A 23,353-nucleotide genomic window follows, 5' to 3' on the forward strand; every position below is an offset into this window, starting at 1 on the left:
TTTATATAGGAGATGGTACTTGAAGTGGAGGTGAGCAGGGATTGTACTGCAGATACATAGAAAACCACTGGAAAGGAATACAAGACAAAAAATGTGAGTTTTGGAAGTAGCACATGGACCAATTTAGCTGGACCATAAAGGCAATTAATATGAAATACTTCAATATGAAAGGAGATTAATATGAACTACAGTACATCTAAAATAACAGATTGGAATGCAGACTATGAAGGGTTCTAAATGATAAACTGAGGACCATATATTTTCTTCTAACAGTGACTGAGAACCACTGAAGACTTCAGAAATCAAATGCGGAGGATGGAGAAAGCAATAAAAAGGAAGACTAATTAGGGGGCAAGACTTGATAAGGGTCTGAGTTGGGGAGGTATAGCATGGGTGAAGAAAATACGACCCATCACAAGAGGATCGACAAAATTGCGCACTGGACTGGAGTTCAGTGATGTGGTACAGTGAAGAGTCCAAAATGATATCAGCTTAGCTGGAGAAAGTAACTTCACCACAAAGAGCAGAGTCAGCCTAGACATCTGCATGGGTTTTGCTTATGATAAACTAACAATGGAAATATAAAATAAAGGAGATTTGTTTTGGAGACACTGAGGGAACCAGTTCAAAGACAGCTGCAAGAGAGGGGGAATACACCAAAAGCTTGAAAAAAGTGATAAGACTGTAGTACTACCAAAAGAAATCTGCTACCTTCTTATTTCTACAAAATCTTTTAGAAAACAACTTACATACATATATCCACTCTCACTTATCTTTAATCTCTCCCTGTGTACTGGTTCCTGCCTACAAATATGTCCAATGTCTCCCCATACTCAAAAAACCCTCGCATGATCCTTCCATCCTTGATATCTTTCTATATCTCTATCTTTTGTGGCCAAACTTCTTGAGAAAGCTGTTCAACAAGAGGTGCCTCCACTTTCTTTTCTCTTTCTCTCTACAACCTGTCTTCTCACTTTATCATTCAACAGAAATGGCTCTCTCCAAAATGACTAACCATGTCTTAATCATCAAATACAATGGACTTTCCTCAATCCTCATTTTTCTTAGCATCTCTGCTGTTTTTGACACTGTTGATGACTCCCCCTCTACATCTTTTAGATACTATTCTCTCCTGGTTCTCCTATTTGGGTGAGCAATTCTCAGTCTCCTTTGCTAGATCTTCATGCCCCAAAGCTTTGTCACAGCCCTCTTTTCTTCTCTACTATACTATTTTACTTAGTGCAGTTCCCATGGATCCAATTACCATCTTTTATGCAGTTAATTCTCAAAATCTATTTATCCAGCCCTAATTATCCTGTTGACTTCCATCTCTAAATGCCTATTGGACGTCTCTAACTGTACACATTTAAAAGCTCAAAATGAACATTGTATTTCCTCCATTCCTAATTTTTCCATTACTATCAAGAACACCCTCTTCCCAGTCATTCAGCCTCAAAATTTCAGCGTCATCCTTGATTCCTCACTTCACTCTTAGACCTACTCCATATCCAATCTATTGTCAAGTCTTATCAATTCTACATTCACAGCAGTTCTCATACATGCTGAGTTGAAATGAAAGAGTAATAAATGACATTCCACTGCAAGGGGAACCCCATTGTACAAATAAGTAAATACAAAAGTAATTTTGAAGGAAATGGGTAGAGTACAAATACCTAGAAGAATGAGGTAAAGCCTCCCACTGAAAGCATGAGCTGAACGAGAGAGTCCTTGATAACTGGCGTCCTTGATAACTGGCAAGTTTTGTTTCCTTTTTATCTGTACATCCCCAGCCCCTAACATAGATAGTAGGCACTTAACAAAAATGCTTGCTGAATTTATCTCAATCCAGGAAATCAGTCCTAAGTCCCTCAGTCTTAAGTAATGATCCTGGCCCCTCTTTCCTGTATATAGTTCTCTGGAGTATCAAGGATTAAACTCTTAAAAAAAAATTTTAAGTTCCATATGCTACTTCCAGGGAGCAAGGCAAGGAAGAAAGGGGAAAAAAAAAGAAAAACATAGTTGAGGTTTCTTCCAGCTAAGCCCTAAGGCTGAATGGTAGATGATGTGATGGTGCCAGCAGTCATCTTATTAATAGGAAAAAAACACTAAAGAGAGTCAAAACATCAGGATCTAATTCTTTAAAATAAATGTCAGTACTTACTAGGCACATCACCACCTGTGAGCATCAGTTTTTCTCATCTGTAAATCAAAAACACCACCTGATCCATCTGCCTCCTCAGAGTGCCTGCCTCCACTGAGAATGTATTTGAAACTTAACTACAAGACATCATAGTTGGGGTATTAGAACAAAAGAAAAAAGTTTAGCAGGAAACAAGGTCATAAAAGGTTGTGCAATGAAGTATGAGGCAATAAGAATCAAGTTGATCCCATTGTGAGCACTGTTTTAGAACTCCCTGTAAAATGACCATTATTAATCCATTTTAAGTTGAAGGTACAGAATCTGTGTTAGCAAGGTATGATGGAGAGCCTTGGATTTGGAGTCAGAGGATTCATGTTCAAATAGCAATTCTGTTTCTGACTACAGATGTCATCTTAAACAACTTAACTTCTCTGAGCCTGTCTCCTCATCTATTAAAATGAGGAGACTGGACTAGATGTCTTCTGATGTCCCTTCTAGCTCTAAATCTATGATTCTTATGATCCTAATAAAGATATTCAGTCATCAACATTCCCACCAAAATAGCCTAGGAAGCCTTCTTAAAATGTCCATCTTCCCATGACATTAATACTAGCTTCCAGTTATAAAGCTAAAGGACTTTCCATATATTATCTTAGATAATTACATGGAGGCATTCTGTGATTATATTCATTGAAGTGAGGTTGAACTCTCTGTCCCTGAGATTTTCCCTCCAAGAATTAGCTGTGTCTAGCCAATCAGTTGGAATGGTTTTGGTCATATCTATAGGCACAATTCTGGATAGCTTTCTTTCTCATAAAAATAGATGTGGCACAATTCTCAAACAACTGGGAAATTAACATTTCTACTTCTAAATACAGTGTGATATACCTTAAACACACATTTTACAAATTCTCCAGGTTGTCACTTGTCTTGGTGCATGTAAAAGGCTCTTTACAACCCACAGACAATAAAGAAAAAAAAAGAGAAATCAAGCCTCCCTGCCCAGAGTGAAAACCTGCTCCCTATGTAGAGGACACATACGATAGAGGATAGTGTGCTAAATTTGAAGACAGGGTTCAAATCCCACCTCTGACACCAATTTCCTTACCTATAAAATGGGGATTTGGGACTTAATGCCCTCTAATATCCCTTACCACTCTACATCTATGATCATGTCATCACGTCATTCTCATGACATGTCATAGGTGATATGAGTGGTACAGGTATTACCGTCTCCAGTTCTGACCAGTAAACTCTAGAAGCTCCCTACTGCCATTAGGACCAAATATAAACTCATCTTCACTGGCTCTTCACAACGTGGCCCTCACCTACCCTTTCAGGCTCTCCCAATCACTCTACTGTCCACTCACATCTGCAACAAATACATACCCACCAGCAGCTATGGGAGAATATAATAGTTTTAGAATCCTGTCAACTTCAAAAATAAGCTAAAACTAACCTCGTTACTATTAATGAGTCAAGAAGTCTTTATTAAGCACCTCTGTGTGTCAAGCATTGTTAAGTACTAGGGATACAAAGACAAAAAAGGAAACAATCCCTGCTCTCAGGGAATCTACCTTCTATCAGGGAAAATAAATACATTTATTTAGAAAAGTAAAGGCTTTTTATACAAAATGATGTATTTCAGGGTCATCTTGAAGAAAATGAGGGATTCTACAAGGCAAAGGAGGAGGAAGTATATTCTAGGCATTGGGGTAAGCTGGTGCAAAAGCACAAAGAAAGTAGATGAAATGTCATGTGTAAGGAACAGAAAAAGGCAAATTTGGCTGAACTGTGACATATATAACAATAAGGCTGGAAAGATAGGCTGTCAGGAGCTTTTATCCTGGAAAAAAGAGAAACACGTAAGTTTACTGAGTAGGGGAGGTAATCAGGTCAGATGTGCTCAAATATTCAAATAGATCTGGGATCTCATAATTTAAGGAGTTCACTCTAAAAAGGCAGATTGCAAACTATATATGTCTGCCCAACCTGGAGAGCTCTCACCTGTGCTCTCCCAAATGTTAGGCGTGCAGATGCACTCTCTCATGTGACCAGGCCCTCTTTTTTCTGTCAGTTTGCTGATATTTTTTACTCCTCTTCTTCCTTGCTGACTTTATGTTACAGCCTCACACCTACCATGTGCCCCTCCATTGGCCTATATGATGCTCATCTTTCATTTATCAAAGGTAATGGTGTTTCAGGTTTTGCTGCAACATTGGTAAAAATGTTTGTATAGAAAAGATGGGCCCCTGCTGCTGTTAGAAGCTTGAGTCTGTAAAAGTGCTTTGCGGTTTCTGGAAAGTAATCCAGTCTACTCTTTTTCTTCTTTTCAACTCTGGGCCCAGCTTAGCACCCACCCTTCTGTCTTCCACTCCAGATATAAAACTTTGGACAAGCTCTGTAGTGTCCATCCAGATAGATACATGCTGAAATCTGGGCAACAGACATTCTTCAATGATTTGGTCTTTGTTGTGTGGCTGGAGAGTTCAAACTCTGTTGATCAATCACAGATCACTTCTAGAAGGCTTTGCAATATACTGGGGCTCGAGGCAATCAACAGCATCACTCACAAACAGGCATGTCTGGGAAATCCTCATAATAAAAAAGGAATCTGGAGTAGAAAGATGGACTTGTAGAAGCTCCCCCACATAGCCCATAAAATATCTGTAAAAATGGCTCTAAACAAATTCTAGAGCAGCAGAAGCCACAAAGTGACAGAGTAAAAGAGATTTCCAGCCCAAGACAGCATGGAAGACTGACAGGAAAGGTCTATCGCACCAGGAGCATAGCCCAGCGTGGGTTGCACAGTGCGACAGGGAGGATTTCAACAAGCTTCAGGGAGCCATCCGCAGCAGCAGTTCCCAGATTGCTAAACTCATAAACGCCAAAGACAGCTTCAAAGGTCAGTGAGAAATCTCCTTCACCCAGGAAAACGGAACACAGTCTGGACTGCCTGCAGCAGCCACTGCAGAAACCACTTTTGGAGCCCTCCACCTAAAGCCCTTCAGGGAATTGAGGAGTTGATCTGAATCTCAGCCCTAAGCACAGCCCTGGGGTGAGGAGGAGCACTGCCTGGTGGAGCCAGAGATGGTTGTGGAGTGGGAATTCTACTCACAGATTCGAGGCAGAAAAATTTTTGGTTGCTCCCAAACCAATGCGCAGGCCAGGAGGGGAGTAAACTCCTCTTCCTTGACTGTGCCACTCTGGAGCAACTGAGAACTTACAGGTCCCCAGAGTATACTCTCCTCTTGACAAAGGATTCAAAAGTCAAGTAACTGGCTGGGAAAATGCCCCAAAAAGGGGAAAAAAATAAGACTATAGAAGGTTACTTTCTCAGTGAACAGGTATTGTCTTCCATCCTTTCTGGTGAGGAAGAACAATGCATACCATCAAGGGAAGTCAAGGCTTCTGCATCCAAAACCTCAAAAATAAATATGCAACGGTCTCAGGCCATGGAAGAAGTCAAAAAGAGTTTTGAAAATCAAGTAAGAAAGATGGAAGGGGAGGAGCCAAGATGGCTGAGTAGAAAGATGCACATACGCTTAGCTCTCACCCCCCCAGCCCATAAAATACCTGTAAAGAAGAACTCCCAACAAATTCTAGAGTAGCAGAAGCCACAGAACGACGGAGTGGAGATTTCTGTCCCAGAGAGACCTGAAAGACCAACGGGAAAGGTCTGTTGCACACTGGACGCAGAGCAGAGCATAGCCCTGCCTTGGCCATGCAGCACTGAGAGGAGCAGATCCAAGCAGGCTTCAGGGATGGAATCTCCAGCGGCAGCACAGATCCCTCAACCCACAGGCGCCAAAGGTCAGTGAGAGGGTCTTTTCGGCTGGCCGAGAAGGGAGTGGGGTGTCCCCATAACTCAGGCCCCCTCAGGAGACAGCAGCGGAGGCAGACGGGGCTCCCAAAGCAGACAGGAGCCTGGTGTGGCATCCCTGCCCCCCACCTGAGCAGCTGAACTTAATCTCACACTGAATAGCAGCCCCACCCCACCAAAAGCTCTGAGGCTTAGGAGCAGCATTTGAATCTCAGCCCCCAAGGGCTGGCTGGGTGGAATTGGAAGCAAGGTGGTTGTGGAGAGGAAACCCAGAAGTCAAGTAACTGGCTGGGAAAATGCCCAACAAAAGAGGAAAAAAATAAGACCATAGAAGGTTACTTTCTTGGGGAATAGGTGTCTCCCCCCATCCTTTCGGAAGAGCATAATGTCAGAGGAAGTCAAGGCCTCTGCCTCCAAAGGGAACTTAAAATGGGCTCAGGCAATAAAAGACCTTAAAAAACAAGTTAGCAGCTTACTAAAGGAGAACCAAAAAAATGCTAAGGAAAATAACAGCTTTAAAAATAGGCTACCTCAATTGGAAAAAGAGGTCCAAAAAGCCAACGAGGAGAAGGAGGCTTTAAAAAACAGAATTAGCCAAATGGAGGAGAAGGTTCAAAAGCTCACTGAACAAAATAATTCGTTGAAAGGGAGAACTGAGTTCAGGGAAACAAATGACTATGAGTTAAACCAAGAAGTTAGTACACAAAACCAAAAATTTGAAAAAAGAGAAGATAAGGTGCAACAACTCATTGGAAAAACAACTGACCTGGAAAATAGAACCAGGAGAAATAATTCAAAAATTATAGGACTACCTGAAAGCCATGATCAAAAAAAGAGCCTAGACATTATCTTCCATGAAATTATCAAGGAAAACTGCCCTGATGTTATAGAATCAGAGGGCAAAATGGATATTGAAAGAATTCATCATTCGCCTCCTGAAACCTGAACTGAGAAACTCCTATGAATATTGTGGTCTAACTTCAGAGTTCCCAGATCAAGGAGAAAATACTGCAAGCAGCTAGAAAGAAACAATCTGAGTACTGTGGAAATACATCAGGATAACACAGGATCTGGCAGCTTATGTGGAAATACAATCAGGATAACACAGGATCTGGCAGCTTCAACATTAACCGATCGAAGGGCTTGGAGTGAGATATTTCAGAAGTCAAAGGAACTGGGACTGAAGCCAAGAATCACCTACCCAGCAAATCTGAATATAATACTTCAAAGGGAAAAACTGGTCTTTCAGTGATATTCAGTGATATATTGGTCATTCAGTAATTGGTCATTTCATTTCAGTGAAATTCATTCGAATTTCAAGATTTCATGTTGAGGAAAAGACCAGACATGTATGTAAAAATTTGACTTCCCAAGACAAGAATCAAGAGAAGCATGAAAAAGTAAACAGAAAAGAAAAATCATAAAAGACTCTCTAAAGCTGAACTGTTTACATTACTACATGGAAAGAAAATATTTTTAACTCGAATCTTTTCTCAGTATTTGGGTAGTTGGAGAGATTGTACATATACACATATACACACACACACACACACAGAGTACAGGGTGTGTTATATCAGAAGAGATGATATCCACATACACACAAAAAAAATAAAATAAAATAAAAATTAAGGGGTGAAGGAGGAAAATTCCAGGAAGAGAAAGGAAGTAATGGAATGGGGCAGGTTATAAGTCATAAAAGAGATAAGAAAAATCTTATTCAATGGAGGAGATAAGGGAGAAGGGGAGAGGGGGAAAAATAAAGCTACTCTCCTCACTTGTGGTTGAAGGAGGGAATAACATGTTCACTAAATTTGATATGAAAATTTATATACACCACAGGAAAGTAGGAGAGGAGGCGACAAGTGGAGCAAGGGGAATGTTAGAAGGGAGGGCAAATGGGAGAAGGGAGTCGCTAGAAATAAACACTTTTGAGATGGGACAAGGCCAATTGTAGGAGCAAAAAATAAGGGGGGACAGGGTAGGTCAGAGGGCAATATAATTAGTATTACACAACATGATTACTATGGAAGTCTTTTGCAAAACAACACATATTTAGTCTGTATTGAATTGCTTGCCTTCTCAGTAGGGCTGGAGAAGGAGGGGGAGAGGGAGAGAAGTTGGAATTCAAAGTATTAGAAACGATTGCTGAGAATTTTTACTGCATATAATCGGGAAATAAGAACTTCAGGGATAGGGGTATGGAAATTTCTCTTGCCCTGCAAGAAAAGAGAGAAGATGGGGATAGGAGAGGGATAGGGTGTTATGGAGAGGAGGGTACACTGAGGGAAGGAGTAATCAGAATGCAAAGTGTTAGGAAGCGTGGGGAGGGGAGAGATGGGGAGAAAAATTGGACATGTTAAAAAGTGAGGTAAAAAGCATTAAAACAATAGACTGAATTAATCACTGAGAATAAATCAATAACATCTTTAGTTTGGAGAAAAGAATTTCAGTCTAAATTTCCTAGAGGAAGGTAACCTTGGGTAAAATTTGGCATTGATGGAAAAGTCAAGGTTTTAATGGTAAATTTGATTTTATGATTGCCATTTAATCAGGAACTAGAACATGTATAGAAAGGCAAATAAGCCACTTAAGACTTGCCTCAAAAGATGTTCCTTAGCCAAAGTGAAACTATGATCATATTTGAAACCTGGTTATTGGAACTTACCATTTTTAGATGCTATGGGACTACTAAGGGACTGTTCTTCTGAGTCTAACTCCAGGTATGGGAAGCAAGAAAGGTGGTCTGAGCCTCCAATACATGATGCCAGTAAGCTGATGAGATGCTGGTATGAACTGCATAGGTGATCTCAAGGGAAGGGTGGGAGAGCGGCTGTTCAGCATGGGCTGAGGTAGGATTCTCCTGACTCGATTTCCCCACTGACACCTGGCAGATTTTAAGCCTGACTGAATGCAAGTGGATAGTCTAATACTGCCTGGAATTGACATGAAATTGGGGAGATATTTTATCCATGCAATGTCCTTACTATTAGTGGCAATTTCCTATAGTCATAAGGTTTGTAAGCTTAATAGCAGATCTATTCAATTATAGAACTTGGGTAAAGGAACATCCGAGATTGTCTAAAATTAAGCTATTAGGCATAGGACTTTAGACCAGCAGCAATAAGTTAGGGTCCTTTAATTCTTAGTAATACTGTGGAGACAATTAGGTCAAGAGCTTGTGAAGTTAGCAACATGAATATTATTTGTGTCTCAGTTGGTTAATGTTTAAAAAAAAAATTCTTTTGTGGTCCATATTGTAAATGCTTTAAAAAGAAGTATCACCTGACCAAAAGTTGGAATTGCTTTATCTGTTATAAACTGTGTTAAAAATAAATTTAAAAAAATAAAAATAAAAAAGATGGAAGAAAAACCAGGAAGAGAATGAGAGCGATGCAAGAAAATCATGAAAAGTGAGAACCAAAAAAATGCTGAAGAAAATAACACCTTTAAAAACAGGCTAACTTAACTGGAAAAAGAGGTCCAAAAAGCCAATGAGGAAAAGAATGCTCTAAAAAGCAGAATTAGCCAAATGGAAAAGGAGGTTCAAAAGCTCAATGAAGAAAACAGTTCTTTAAAAATTAGAATGGAGCAGTTGAAAGCTAATGACCTTAAGAGAAACCAAGAAATTACAAAACAAAACCAAAAGAATGAAAAAATAGAAGATAATGTGAAATATCTCACTGGAAAAACAATTGACTTGGAAAATAGATCCAGGAGAGACAATTTAAAAATTATGGGACTACATGAAAGCCAAGATCAAAAAAAGGGCATAGACATCATCTTTCATGAAATTATCAAGGAAAACTGTCTTGATATTCTAGAACCAGAGGGCAAAATAAATATTGAAAGAATCCACTGATCACCTCCTGAAAGAGATCCAAAAAGAGAAACTCCTAGGAATATCGTAGTCAAATTCCAGAGTTCCCAGATCAAGGAGAAAATATTGCAAGCAGCTAGAAAGAAACAAATCGAGTACTGTGGAAATACGATCAGGATAACACAAGATCTAGCAGCTTCTACATTAAGGGACTGAAGGGCTTGGAATATGATATTCCAGAAGTCAAAGGAACTAGGATTAAAACCAAGAATCACCTATCCACCAAAACTGAGCATAATACTTAAGGAGAAAAAATGGTCATTCAATGAAAAAGAGGATTTTCAAGCATTCTTGAAGAAAACACCAGAACTGAACAGAAAATATGATTTTGAAACACAAGAATCAAGAGAAGCATGAAAAGACAGATAGGAAAGAGAGATCATAAGGTACTTTCTAAAGCTGAACTGTTTACATTCCTACATGGAAATATAATATTTGTAACTCTTGAGACTTTTCTTAATATTTGGGTAGTTGGAGGGATTATATACACATACACATACACACACACACATACATACACACACACACACACACACACACAGCAAAGGGTGAGGTGAATAAGAAGGGATAATATCTAAAAAAATAAAATTAAGGAGTAAGAGAGGAATATATTGGGAGGAGAAAGGCAGAAATGGAATGGGGCAAATTATCTCATAAAAGAGGCAAGAAAAAGCCTTTTCAATGGAGGAGAAAAGGGAGGAGGTGAGAAGGAAAAAGTGAAGCTTACTCTCTTCACATCTGGCTTAAGGAGGGAATAACATGCTCATTCAATTTGGTATGAAAACCTATCTTACTAACTACAGGCACTAGGGGAGAAGGGGACAAGAAGGATGGGGGGGAAGGGGACAAGAGGGGTGGGGAGGAAGGGAGGGGAAATGGGAGGGAGTAATTAGAAGTAAACACTTTTGGGAAGGGACAAGGTCAAAAGAGAGAATAGAAGAAGTGGGGGGGCAGGATAGGCTGGAGGGAAATATAGCTAGTCTTTCACATCAAGACTATTATGGAAGTCTTTTGCAAAACTACACATACATAGCCTACATTGAATTGCTCGCCTTCTCAGTGGGGATGGGGAGGGAGGGAGGGAGGGAGAGAAGTTGGAACTCAAAGTTTTAGGAAAGAAGTTGGGAACTGTTTTTGCATTCAACTGGGAAATAAGAAATACAGGTAATGGGGTATAGAAATCTATCTTGCCCTTTAAGGAAAGAGAGAACATGGGGACAAGGGAAGGGAGGGGTGTGATAGAAGGGAGGGCATATTGAGGGAAGGGGTAATCAGAATGCAAGGCATTATGGGGTGGAGGGAAGGGAGAGATGGGGAAAAAATTTGGAACTAAAAATTTTGTGGAAATGAATGCTGAAAACTAAAGATAAATAAACATTAAAAAAATAAAAAGAATCCCCAAATCTGGACTCTGCACTGGTTCTTGTTCAGCACAGTGGTGAATATTTTAACTAACACCTATCTTTTTATTTTATGCCTTACCTGATATTCACTATCAGTGAGTCACTGAACACAGTTACTTCTATTTTCAGATCTTCAATCTTCCTGAATGATTTCTTAGTTTTTTTTTTTGTTTTGAAATTTCTTTGGATCATCTTGACAACTCTCCCTCCCAACCTCTCACTAGAGAAGTCCAACATTTCATACACACTCACACACACACACACACACACACACACACACACACACACACACACACATACCCCATATAATACATACTTTCATTTATCAGTTCGTTCTCTGGAAGTGGATAGCATCTTCTTTCACAAAATCCTTGTAGTTGATTTGAATATTAATATAACTCAGAATACCTTAGCTCTTCAGTTACTCTTCAAACATATTGCTGTTACTGTATACAGAGTTCTCCTGGTTCTGATCATTTCACTCTTCATTATTTCATGCAAGTCTTTTTCTAAACTCAACCTGCTCATCATTCCTTACAGCACATCAGTATTCCATCACAATCATACACCAACAAACTATTCAGCCATTCCTCAATTAATGGACAACCCCTCCATTTCCAGTTCCTTGCCACCACAAAGGGAGCTGCTATAAACATTTTATAATATATAGGTTCTTTTCCTTTTTCCTTGATCACCTTGGAAAAATTTCTAATGATCATGATGTATGTATGATAACATGATATGGTAATGGTAGCAAAGAGATGGAAAAAGGAACAGAGAACAAAGAATCACCCAGTTTCTAGGTAACCAATCTTTGTCTGACTGCCTATGAGATTCTTCTCCAGGAATCAACAAGTGAACATGATGTTGGAGGACCTAAATCAAATCAATCTTGACATTCCTGTCATAAGTAAAATCAAAGTAAGGAAGTTGCTGCTAAATGGAGGAGCAGCTCCAAGGTACTCCTTGGAGCAGCAAAAAAGAAAAAAAAAAGCTAATAGATTTGGTTTTATAAAACTACAAAAAACGTTGTTATTCATGGGACATTTCACCAATATGTATGACACTACAAATGAATATCTGCAAAAAAGATCATGAAAATAAATACAGCTTACTCACTAAAATCATTTACTAAGAATGAAGTGGTAGAGAAATTTTATGATGAACTTTAGTAAGACCCTTCAAACTGAATCAACATCATGTTCCACTTCTTGGTGACCAATGCAAATATGGGAAAAAGGGAAGACAGCGAGAAACAGATGAGAAAATGTCACTCAGAACAAAGAAATAAGAAAAGCCAAAGACTGGTAGATCATAATATGGAAGTTTCAAGTCTCTATATTACAAAAACTTTATTAAAAAAAAAAGATTTATGAGGTACTAGACATGATGAGCACCAAATACCACAAAGAATGACAATGGCTACATTTTCACAGGAAGACTTCTGTTACAGGAGTTATCTGATTCAGCTATCTACACCAGTTAGACCAGTGACTTGTCAGAGTTCTGATCAAAATACTAAAAAAGAGAAAAAGATGTGATGCACAAGAAAATTTAAATCTGTTTTTAACAAAATACTGAAAATCCAAAGGGGAAATGTACAATGAAAATGACACTGACACCAACAATAATAATTTTATCTGGGAGACAAAACCAATGTAAGCTAATTGATACAAGACCAAGAGTTCAGAAAGCACTTTATTCAGAAGACATCTGACATGTTCCAGAGAAAGATGACTACCAAAGGCAACACTATGTTTGAATATGAACTCATTTGAAAAATCTTAAAAGGATGATATACAATTCTGACCAGTGTCATGTCATAAAACAGAGAGAAGCAGTGAAAGGTAAAATCAGTCTAAAGAAAGCTTGGCAATCTATTCAGTTAAGTCAAGTCATCCCAGGGACTTTTGAAGATGAAAATGGAAAGACCACAAAGAGAAAAAAAGCAGCCAGATTGGATCAAGGAGATACAGAGAAGATCCATGCTGAAGGTGATACAACTCTGAGAACATCAAGGGAATGATTTACAAGGTATCAAAAGGAGGGAAAGATACCAAAAACATGGAAAAAACCATTTTTTCCAGTGGAACAGATACTGTACACCACACAGAGAAGCAAAAATAGTAGCACAGCATTCAATAAATGAAAGATCCCAGGCTGCAGTCTTACTACAAGATAACCTCTAATTGGATTATGTCTTAGACATAAAAGGGTGGATGGAATAAGCATTTCTTAAGCACTTACTATATGCCCAGCACTGTACTAAGAGTTTTATAAATATTATGTCATTTGATCCTCACAACATTGCTATGAGGTAGATCCTACTGTTATCCCTATTTTACAGTGGAGGATACAGGCAGACAGGAGGGAAGTGACTTGCCCAAGGTCAAGCAGTTAGTGTTTGTGGCCAGATGTGAACGCTGGTCAGTGCTCTCCTGGGCCACCTAGTGGCCTCTTAAAGGCATCATCCTATCCAAATTTTAAAGGAGCAAGGAAGAAATTGATCTCTTACATTTATGGATAAGCAAGAGTTTATGAGCAAACAAGGGACAGAAAAAAAATCACAAAGACAAAACAGTCAATTTGATTATGCAAAATTAAAAAGTTTTCTATAAGACATAAGGAACTGATTCAAATTCATACAATTTTATATACTCATATGAGATATATAAGAAACTGATTCAAATTTATACCATTCCTCAAATTAAAAATGGTCAAGGATAGCAATAGAGGCAGTTTTCAAGCTATATCCAACCATAAGGAAAAATGTTCCAAATCATTATTAAAGAAAACAAATTAGAACAAATTTCTGAAATTTCACTTCACACTTGTCAGGTTGGCAAAGAAGACAAAAAAAGAAAGATGACAATTGTTGAAGGAACTTCAGGAAAACAGATCCACTAACGCATTGCTGGTGGAGCCATGAACTGGTCCAGACATTGTGGAAAGCAATTTGGAACTATGTGCTTCACAGAACTACACTTCACAGAACTGTACCCTCAAGACATCAAAGAAAAAGAAAAAAGACTCATAAGGAAAAAATATTAATAGTAGTTATTCTTATAGTAACAAAAAACTGAAAACTAAGAAGATGACCATCTTTTAAAGACACGTTATGGTATATGACTGTAATAGAATACTATTACACCATAAGAAAATGATGGAATTAACAACTTCAGAGAAAACTGGGAATCGCTGTATAAACTAATGCAGAGTGTATCCAGTAGCACATCTCTAGAAAAAAAAAAAACAACATTCTATAGAAAAACAACTCTAAAAGGTTGGAGAAATTTTGACTCATACAATGCAATGACAAAGCCTATCCACAGAGGACCAAGAATGAATCATATTACCTACCTCCTGAGAGAAAGAGGATAATGGGGTCAAGGTGAAAAATGAGACATACATAGTTAGGCATAGTCAATGCAGTAAATCACTTTAACTATGCATAGTGGTTATGAGGGGTTTTTTTTTTCTTTTTTTATGGTTCATCTGGAGGAGGAAAGATGGGAATGAGAAAATAAATACTTTTTAATTTTTTAAAGTTAAATTTTCAAAAGATTAAAAAATGTGAAAAAGATTAACACCAAGGTTATAAACCTGGGAGATTGGAAGGAAAGTTTGTTGAGAGAGTTTGGGAAGGTGAGAAGAGAATGTTTTTGGCATGCTGAGTTTGAGATGTCCAATAGGTAATTGGTGATATAAAAAGGCACTCAGGAAAAAAAACAGGGCTAGCTATAGAGGATCTGGGACTTTTCTGCACAGAGATGATAATTTAACTTAACCCAAGAAAGCTAATGAGGGTACCAAAGAAAAAGAGAAGAGGGTCCATGACAGGTCCTATGTAGCTGATCCAGCCAAAAGAAACTGACAAGTGTTCAGTTAGGAGGGAAAAAAAAGAAGAGTGTCAAGAAAATCCAGAGACAGAAATACCTAGGAGAACATGATCAACAGTGTCAAGTGCAGCGGAACGAGGAATGGGAATAGCTGAGAGAGCACTAGAGACTTGGAAAGCTTCTGTTCAGTAAAGAGGTCGGAAACAAGACTGAAAAGGGCTGAGAGTGGGAGGGAAGTGGAAGGAATGAGAACAGACACTTTTTCCTAGGAGTCTGGTTGAAAAAGGAAGGGGATATAGCTCTCTAGGTCTCTATGTGTGTCTGTGTATGTGAGCACAAGAGCTTGAAATGATAGGAGAATCTAGTGAAAGTCTGTTTTAGGAAAGGAGAGAGGGAGCTATTTGGAGGCAGAAGGAGAGCAAGCAGTATATAGTGGAAAATGGAAACATAGAAAGGATGGTTGAGAAAGCAATATACTAGAGAGGCCCAGAGGGAAGGGAATCAAGGGCACAGGAACAGGGAGTGGCTCAGCAAGGAAATAAGCCACTTCATTAACCAGAGACCAGAGGTAAAGAGGAGAAAGTTGGGGAGGAGGTCAAGGTGTTCTAAAGAAAAGTCTGAAAGTTCACAGTGACTGGCCTGGATTTTCTCACAAAGGAGCTCCTGCACCGAGCAAGAAGGGAGAGCTGAAGAGCAGGAGGTCTGAAAACAGAAAAGGGAACTAATCAGCCTGGCTGCTGGGAGGGCCCAGAGGAGACCAGAAGGCTCATGTGTGTGCCTTCCTCCAACTAACTCACCAGCAGCAGCAGATTAGCAGGGGAGGAAGTGGAAAGTGGGAGTAGTGCTAGGTTGCCTGTCTCTAGTCCTTTGCAATGACTATCCCACATGCCTCAAATACCTTCTTCCCTTAACTTCCAGTTCTTAGAATCTCTGGTTTCCTTGAAGAACCAGTTCAAGTGCTTTCTTCTTCCAGAAAAGCGGCTGTCCCTGATACCTTGAGCCGCCTTTCCCTCTCTATACCTTATGTTTCATATGTATACATGTTTCTCAAGGCTTGTGGGAGGACTGACCTCCTGACACCCTTAGTAGTCACCAAAGAGTGGCAGACGTCAGATCTGAACCGGACTGACTCCATTTCATCGCCCACCTTTGCGACTCTACAGCGGCCTGGCCTCTCTCCCTCACCCGCACCTTGTGGGCCCAGGTCAAACCCCCTCCTCTCCAAGGCCTTCGCGTGTCCTGTTCTTGGTGGCTTTTCTCGGATTACCTCCCAACGACACGGCGCATGCCTGGAGTCTGTAAGATCCAAGTTCAAGTTCAACTACAGATACTTAGTAGCGGACGACTCCCGTCTGCGTCAGTTTCCTTAAGGGGTTATTGTACCACTAGTATTATTAATAGCGCCGACCTCCCCGGCTCGTCTGGAGGATAATCATCGTAAAGCGCTGAGCACACAGTAGGCGCTTAAATGCCTATTTCCTCTTTCTACTCAAATCGCCCACCACCACATAAGCTCATTTCTCGCTAACCCTATCCTCCACACCCACCCCACCCCCGGCCGCTCCACGCGCCTGCATCGGCTCCGCCCGGGCTCCCTCCCTCCCGGCCTCAATGCGCCTGCGCCCCCTCCCCCCCCCCCCCCATCTCGGCTCCAGCGCGGTAACCTCTCCCCTCCCCCTCCGCGTCCGCCTCGCTCTGGTCCTCTCGCAGCCACCGCCTCCGTCTCTCCTCGCTTACACGCCACGGGAGCCGGGAGGGCCCTAAGATGTCACTCACCTTATGGCAGCTCCATGGGCAGTTGTCCCAACTGGACAGGCCCCTGCCCTTCCTGGGCGCCGGGGGTTCAGTTAGAAGTCCTGCGGCCCCCACTCCATCTTGCCTGGGCGAGGGAAGAAGACGCCACTTCCTCTCTTCCCCGTCCAAATATGGCTTCCGGAGAGCTTCCTCTGCAAGAGGAAGCCAGGAACCATAGAGTAGATCTGCGCAAGCGGCTAGAACGGCCTCCCTCGTGAAGGCTTACTATCTTTCCCTACCATAGAGTAGAGCCAAAGTCCTCCGAGCTCTGAGCTCCATGCTCTCCTGGCTTAGCGAGCACAGCCTGTTCTGTGCAATTTGTGTTGCCGGCACTGTGCAGGGAGCTAGGGATGCAAGGACAAAAATGAAACAGTACCTCACATTCTGTTGGCCAAAAAGCAAAATGGAGGCAGAAGATTGAATGCAAAGAAATATTTTTTATAAATAGACAAAATTATAACAATTTGTGAAGGAACCAAAAGTCAAGGTCAAGGGAAAGAATGAAAAGGACCTTGATGCGGTGGGGAAGGCTAGCAGGACCAGATCACTACCTACGCTACGAAGTAGTAGTCATTAAAACAATTTGGCACTGGTTAAAAAAAAATGGAAAACTATCAATGGAACAGATTAATTACATAACATCAGAGCAATTGAAGGCAGAAATCCAAAGACACAAAAGTAGTTGGGATAAGGACTCACTATTCAACAAAACCTGCTTGGGAAAATTAAAAAGCAATCTGGAAGAAATTTTGTGATGCCTGGTACACATAAATTCAAAATGGATCTATAATCTATGTGTGATAATAACTTTAAAAGTAAGAGGTGCAGAGATGGGGATACCTTTCACAGCTAGGGACAGAAAAGAGTTCTTGATCAAACAATGGATAGATATGATCACAGGTGATCAAATAGACAATTTTTATTACCTAAATTGTTATGTTTTTGCAGAAACAAAACCATTGAACTTAGAATGGAAATAGTTACCTGAGAAAAGATCTTTGCAGAAAATTTCTCTGACAAAGGCTTGGTAGGGAATGCACACACATACACACATAAGGACAGGAGCTATTCCTCAAGAAGTAAATGACCAAAGAATATAAGCAGACACTTTTCAAGTAAAGATGTTTAAACTACCAACAATGTGAAAAGATACTCCACCTCACCAATAATAAGAGATACAAATTTTAAAAACTCTGAGGTTCCACTTTAAACCTATCAGATATCAAAGCTGACAAAAACAGGAAATGATAGTTGTTAGAAGTACTATGTTTTCAGAACATGACATTCAAAAATTTGTTTGCATGTCTTTATATTTGTCACGTAATTAGGAAACCTCTCCAGAGACACAGCCATGTGGGGAACTTCAGCCCCTTCAAAATATCCTTTGATTTCTGGTCTCCCCAACAGATTTCCCAGAGAGAGAGTATTTTTTCCTTAGTTTGAGGTAAAATTGCATTTCCCTTCTGGAGAACTCATTTACTCCTATATTTTTTTAATCTACTCTAATTTATATAATTTCCTAATTTTTTTGGTACTATTTGGTAGGTAAATAGGTTTGCTCACTTTTCCAAATTGTTTTCTCATACCAGGGGTTTTGTGGGAAGGAACAAATCTGGTGAGAGTACAATGTTGCCATCTCCTTTGGAACAACCAGGGAAAGTGACTTTCATTCTGATCTCGAAAAGAGAGCATTGGACTCCTCGTCTACAAATATTTCAGTTGTGATAGACATGAATGAATAAATGAAAAAGCATTTGTTAAGCATCTAGCAATGCTCAAAGAGATGGGGATACAAATGGAAAAGCAAGCTAATCCTTCCTCTCAAAAAATTCTCATTCTAACTGGGAAGAGGACACATACAGGTCTCAGACATATGTCAGGTGGAAAAGTCTCCTGTCCCTCAGGATGTAGTGAGAAAGTGCCAGACCTAGAGGCCTGAGGGCTACCCGAGTCTTACCTTACCTATCGCAGGTCTTCGGCTGGCCAAACCGGATAAACGTATGAGAGAAGAGACTTTCCAGAGTCGAACAAGGGTTAGGCTTTATTCAGGGTCTTGGTTACATGTGCAGAGGGAACTCTTCCTTAGGAGAGAGAGAAATCTCCCAAGGAGGCAAAGATCTTACAGTAAGAGAATGAAAGCAGAAGTGGAAGTGGGGAGAGAGGGGAGAGGGAAGAGCGAAGAGAGGAAAGAAGGAAGAGGGGCCTTCTGTCCTCTAAGGGCCCCTCAGCACTGAGTGCCTTCAGGCTTTCCTGACCCTACTTAAGCTCTCCTGCCACATAGTTTGCACCTGAATACCGTGCCTGTTAGATCACAATAGGTGTCCTCAGATCTGGGCCAATCTCGAGGGCAGGGATGCTCTCTCCCAGCACTTTTCTCACAGGAAGAGGCGGAAATGCACGAGATAGCTTGGTCTCACACCTCAATTCCCTGCTGTTCCCTGGGGGGCCTCATGAGAACTCTAAGGTTTAGAAGTCCTCACCTTTACTGTCCACATGGAACTGAGCTTACACCCCCAACAAGAAAGCAGATGGTAATGCATCTTCTTTAGTGCAATTTCTACTGATAAAATCATATCTGTTTCTGCTGTTAAACATTTAATGGTCCCAGGGACTTTGGGAATGAAAACTTCTGCTGTATTTAGATTGGGCAGTGGCTGCTGAGGAGACAGGGCTGTAGCTACCAAAGCATTTGTCAGCTTGCCTCTCCACAAGGATTGCTTTCCCAGACTTTGGGGGTGAACTAGAAGCAGAACTCAGCGGTCTGAGGGATTTTACCACTCCTAGCAGCTGGTATTGATGGTGACAAAAAAAGGGGTCTCTTTTTCCACAGTTATCGTTCCTCTCAATGATGGCTATGGGGCCCAGGTTGGAAGTGGGACCAGTGGTCTGAAATGTACTGCTGTTCCCAAGCTTCCTGGGCTCAGGGCCTTAGGTTGTCTCATGATGGTGTTGGGAAAGGTGGTAGCCTAGGAGATAATGATAGTTTGACTTGCCTGCATGGAGGAAAACTAGGAGCCTCTAACTGATCAATCATTTCATTACGTCTTAATAGACTAACAATGTGGAAAGCCCCCAACTTCCCAAGGGGATTCAATGTTAGAAAGTCCCCAAACCCTATGCAGACATGGGTAAAGGGTATCATCCATTGTGGTAATAATTACTTTCTTCCTTGGATCACTAGATGCTGTTTTGTCTAAAAGGATTGCTTTTACAATTGTAAAACTATTTGATCTCTTCTCCAGCCCTTGAATTTCCCCTTGTTTTCTCATTCTGATAATAAATCCTGCTGCTTTCATTCCAAATACTCCCCTTTTCCTTCTTTGACTAATTCTGCCTCTCTCTCCACTGAAATGCTTTACATTCTATTCCAAGTAGCTGAAGAATGTTGATTGTGTATTCTAAATGGGCCCGCAAGTTTCCAAAAACCAAATCTGTCCCTCGGGAATCTGAATTTGTATCACTGAGATTAAATTCTTTAGCATGCTAATAAATGTTTTAACTTTCAGTTTGGTCTGTTAGGTCATAGGATTCCCCCATCCCCACTTAATCCCTCCCTACCTTTCCTACCCCTCTCCACCCCCCCAGTTGATGGGTATGCCTCTAAGAAGTTGACAGCATTCCTCAACACCTGGCCCATGTCACCTCCTGTATCTCCTCCAAGGTGTCTTCATGTTTAAGTTACCTTGGTACATCTGTCCTACAGGCGGCATTTATTTCTCAGTACCTCCTCTTGAGATAGGCTCTTGAAGGCATGAGTGCCCAGTCACCACCCTCATCTTCTTCCCCACAAGGACAGAAATCACTGTCTCCCTTGGAAAAATGGTGAACCAAATCCCAGAACACGTATTATCCACATACATGTCTTATATACTGCACACAACATGGTAAATAAAAACTATTTTGATTTAAGAACTCTTATCAAAACAGTGATGAATCATGACTCCAATAGCCTAATGATGAAGCATGTTTCCCATCTCTTGGTGGGGAGGCACAGACTCAGGCAGACATTTTCAGAACAATTGAACACAACTTTGTTTTGTTTTGTTTTGTTATTGAAAAGAAAGAAAAACTGGTGCTTAATAACTGCTTGTTGTTAGAAGGAAACTTGAAAACAATTTGAACCTACCTTTCCTCGTTTTCCGTTGAGAGAACTGATTTAGCTGAGGTAACGTAAATAATATATGGAAAAGTTAGGGTTCAAACCCAAGTCCATCACTTTTTCCATTACACCACACTGCGTTCCCAGAATCTACCAATATTCCCTCTTGGATCTTACACAGCACTTTGTTTTGCAGTTGTCTAATTCAGTTACCACGTTGTGTTTGTCCTTTATTCTCCAAGAGGACCATGACATCAAGATGATGACATTACTTGCAGTTGACTTTGATTTGAGTGAGGGAGAGCTGTGCAAAGTCATCAACCTCACTTTCTCCTTCAGAGTCATCTGTCCAGTGGCCAGATGTTCATCAGTGTGAGAAACAATGTAAATTGTGACAAAGTAAGAAAAGGTTGAGGTGGAAATTGGGCCCTTGTAAACATCTCTCCGCAGGGAACCTGGATTAAGCTACTGCTTGTACTCATCTTTTCAAATACTGGGGTATTTCCAAAAGGTCTTCTTTTCCCCAGTTTCCCTTCCTCATGCTTGTCCAGTAATTGGAACTATAATAAACTCTGCTCATCTCTTTTACCTTAACAATTCCTATATTTCAATTTTTATTCAAATAATATAGATATATTGCTATTATAATAATATATCTATTATAATTATATTATTATATATGTGCCAATAGTTAGATGGAAATACACAAACTTTAAATTAAGAAAGAGAACCCCCTCTCTGAATGCTAGGGGTTTTTCTAACTGTGGATTCCGGACTATTGTGATTTATTTTTTAAATAACTTTTTGTCTTACAGACACTTAATAAAGTAGTAGAGAGAGAGATGATGTGTACCTGAAGGGCATTGTATTGCTCCTCAGCTAAAGAGTTAGATACATGTTTAAAAAAAAAAATGTGACTACTTAAATCTCCAGATAAGGAGTTGCATGGACTGAATACTGATCACCAAACCCTAGCCTTTCCAGATAAATTCAATAGTGTAACATACTCATATGGCAAAGGAGCATCTATTTCATGTTAAATATTTAAGAATACTTGGAGAGTTGGGTTAACTTGGAAGTGATGAGGACTAGGAAAGATAGAGGAACAACTGAGGAACCCCAAACCTGGAGTTCCCTGCATGGACAGTCTAGAAAAGAATTCTTGGACTCAAGCATTCTTGAGGTCAAGGTGGTAAAGATTTATTATGCTTTTCCGTGGGCAAGAGTTCTTAAGGAACCTGCAAACTTAGAGGGGTACAGTCAAAGTTTATATAGGATATTCTATAGTAAGACATGTGCCAAACATTCTACCTAGGTGATTCATGGCAGGATTAGGGAGTGGTTTAGGAGTGGCTAGTTCTTAAAAGAACCTGCACTTTTAGTATCTACTTTCAGGTATTTTACCCAGAGTTCCGTGGAAAATAACTCAAGTTGGGGCTACGTGGAGGTGTGATTTTAGGCCCAAAAATGTCACTAAGTCAACTAACAGTCAGGATTGTTAAGTAATACCCAGGCTGCTCTCATCAATGTTTTGTTAGACAAGATAAATGTAAGACAATATACCTATGTCTAAGTCTCAGATACATATGATTTGTCAGTGAGTAGTAAATGCTGTTATGACCCAGGACACAGCCAGTTCAGCCAGTACACAGCTGGTTCAAACTAATAAATTCTATAAGTGTGGTTGGCTACTGTAGCAGGAAGGGAGATAACAGCTTTTGCTAGGGCAGGCTGTTCTTGGTCTGGGGAGAAACTACCCGGGATAGTGTTTTGAGGCTAGGGAGAAATATGATTTTTAGAGAGAAATGTGATTTTAAAATTGGGGTCCAAGCACAGGTACCCAAGCACTCCATCAGAAGCATATTCCAAAAGAAATTGGGAAAATCTAGCTAAGAGAGAAGGGACCAAAAAATATTAAGAAAGCTTAACAGCAAAGGCCAGGTTTGTTACATTTCTCCAGTCAGTTCTCTTAGGGGGAGATGGGTGTATCTAATCTCTCTGTCATTGGCTGAAGCCCATACTAATTGTGATCCCTCAATTTTAGGCCCTGTAGCCCAGTTTCATGTAACCACTTAACAGAGTAGCTTTTACAAAGAAATATTTATTTCAAAGACATAACAAAAACAAATGTACAAACATTCTCGCTAAACACCTAGGAGACATACTCCCTCTTTATACAGCCTCAGTCTCTGGGGAGGGGAGGAAAATTAGGTTCACAGTTTAAACTAAGGTCTTAATAAATCGTGGTCCCACAAGTTCCAAGTCCACAGCCCCTGGACTCACATCCCAGTTCCCTGGCTTCTATGGGTTTTCTTGCAAGGCTGGCAACAACATCTGGCCTAGAATCCTGCCTGCAAGATTGCTATAGCTTGAGCTCT

At 40.3% G+C, this 23,353-nt stretch overlaps 1 protein-coding gene across 6 annotated transcripts in view; it reads right to left on the reverse strand.

Annotated features, from left to right (window-relative positions):
• MDM4 (MDM4 regulator of p53) overlaps positions 1-17,013 on the reverse strand; it is a 50,065-nt gene extending 33,052 nt beyond the window's left edge. The window contains exons 1-2 of one of the 6 annotated variants that reach the window (XM_072648083.1): positions 16,859-17,012; positions 5,717-5,797 (exon numbers count right to left, since the gene is read on the reverse strand). Coding sequence is in view for 1 of the 6 variants with exons in the window: in XM_072648085.1 (XP_072504186.1) it covers positions 2,162-2,186 (25 nt within the window). In the remaining 5 variants the exon portion in view is untranslated. The other 5 variants (XM_072648082.1, XR_011975549.1, XM_072648081.1 and 2 more) reach the window with 5 other exon arrangements.
• Positions 17,014-23,353: the final 6,340 nt, after the last annotated feature.

This window comes from Notamacropus eugenii, chromosome 2 (genome assembly GCF_028372415.1).
Source record: "Notamacropus eugenii isolate mMacEug1 chromosome 2, mMacEug1.pri_v2, whole genome shotgun sequence".
NCBI classification, from domain to species: Eukaryota; Metazoa; Chordata; class Mammalia; order Diprotodontia; family Macropodidae; genus Notamacropus; species Notamacropus eugenii.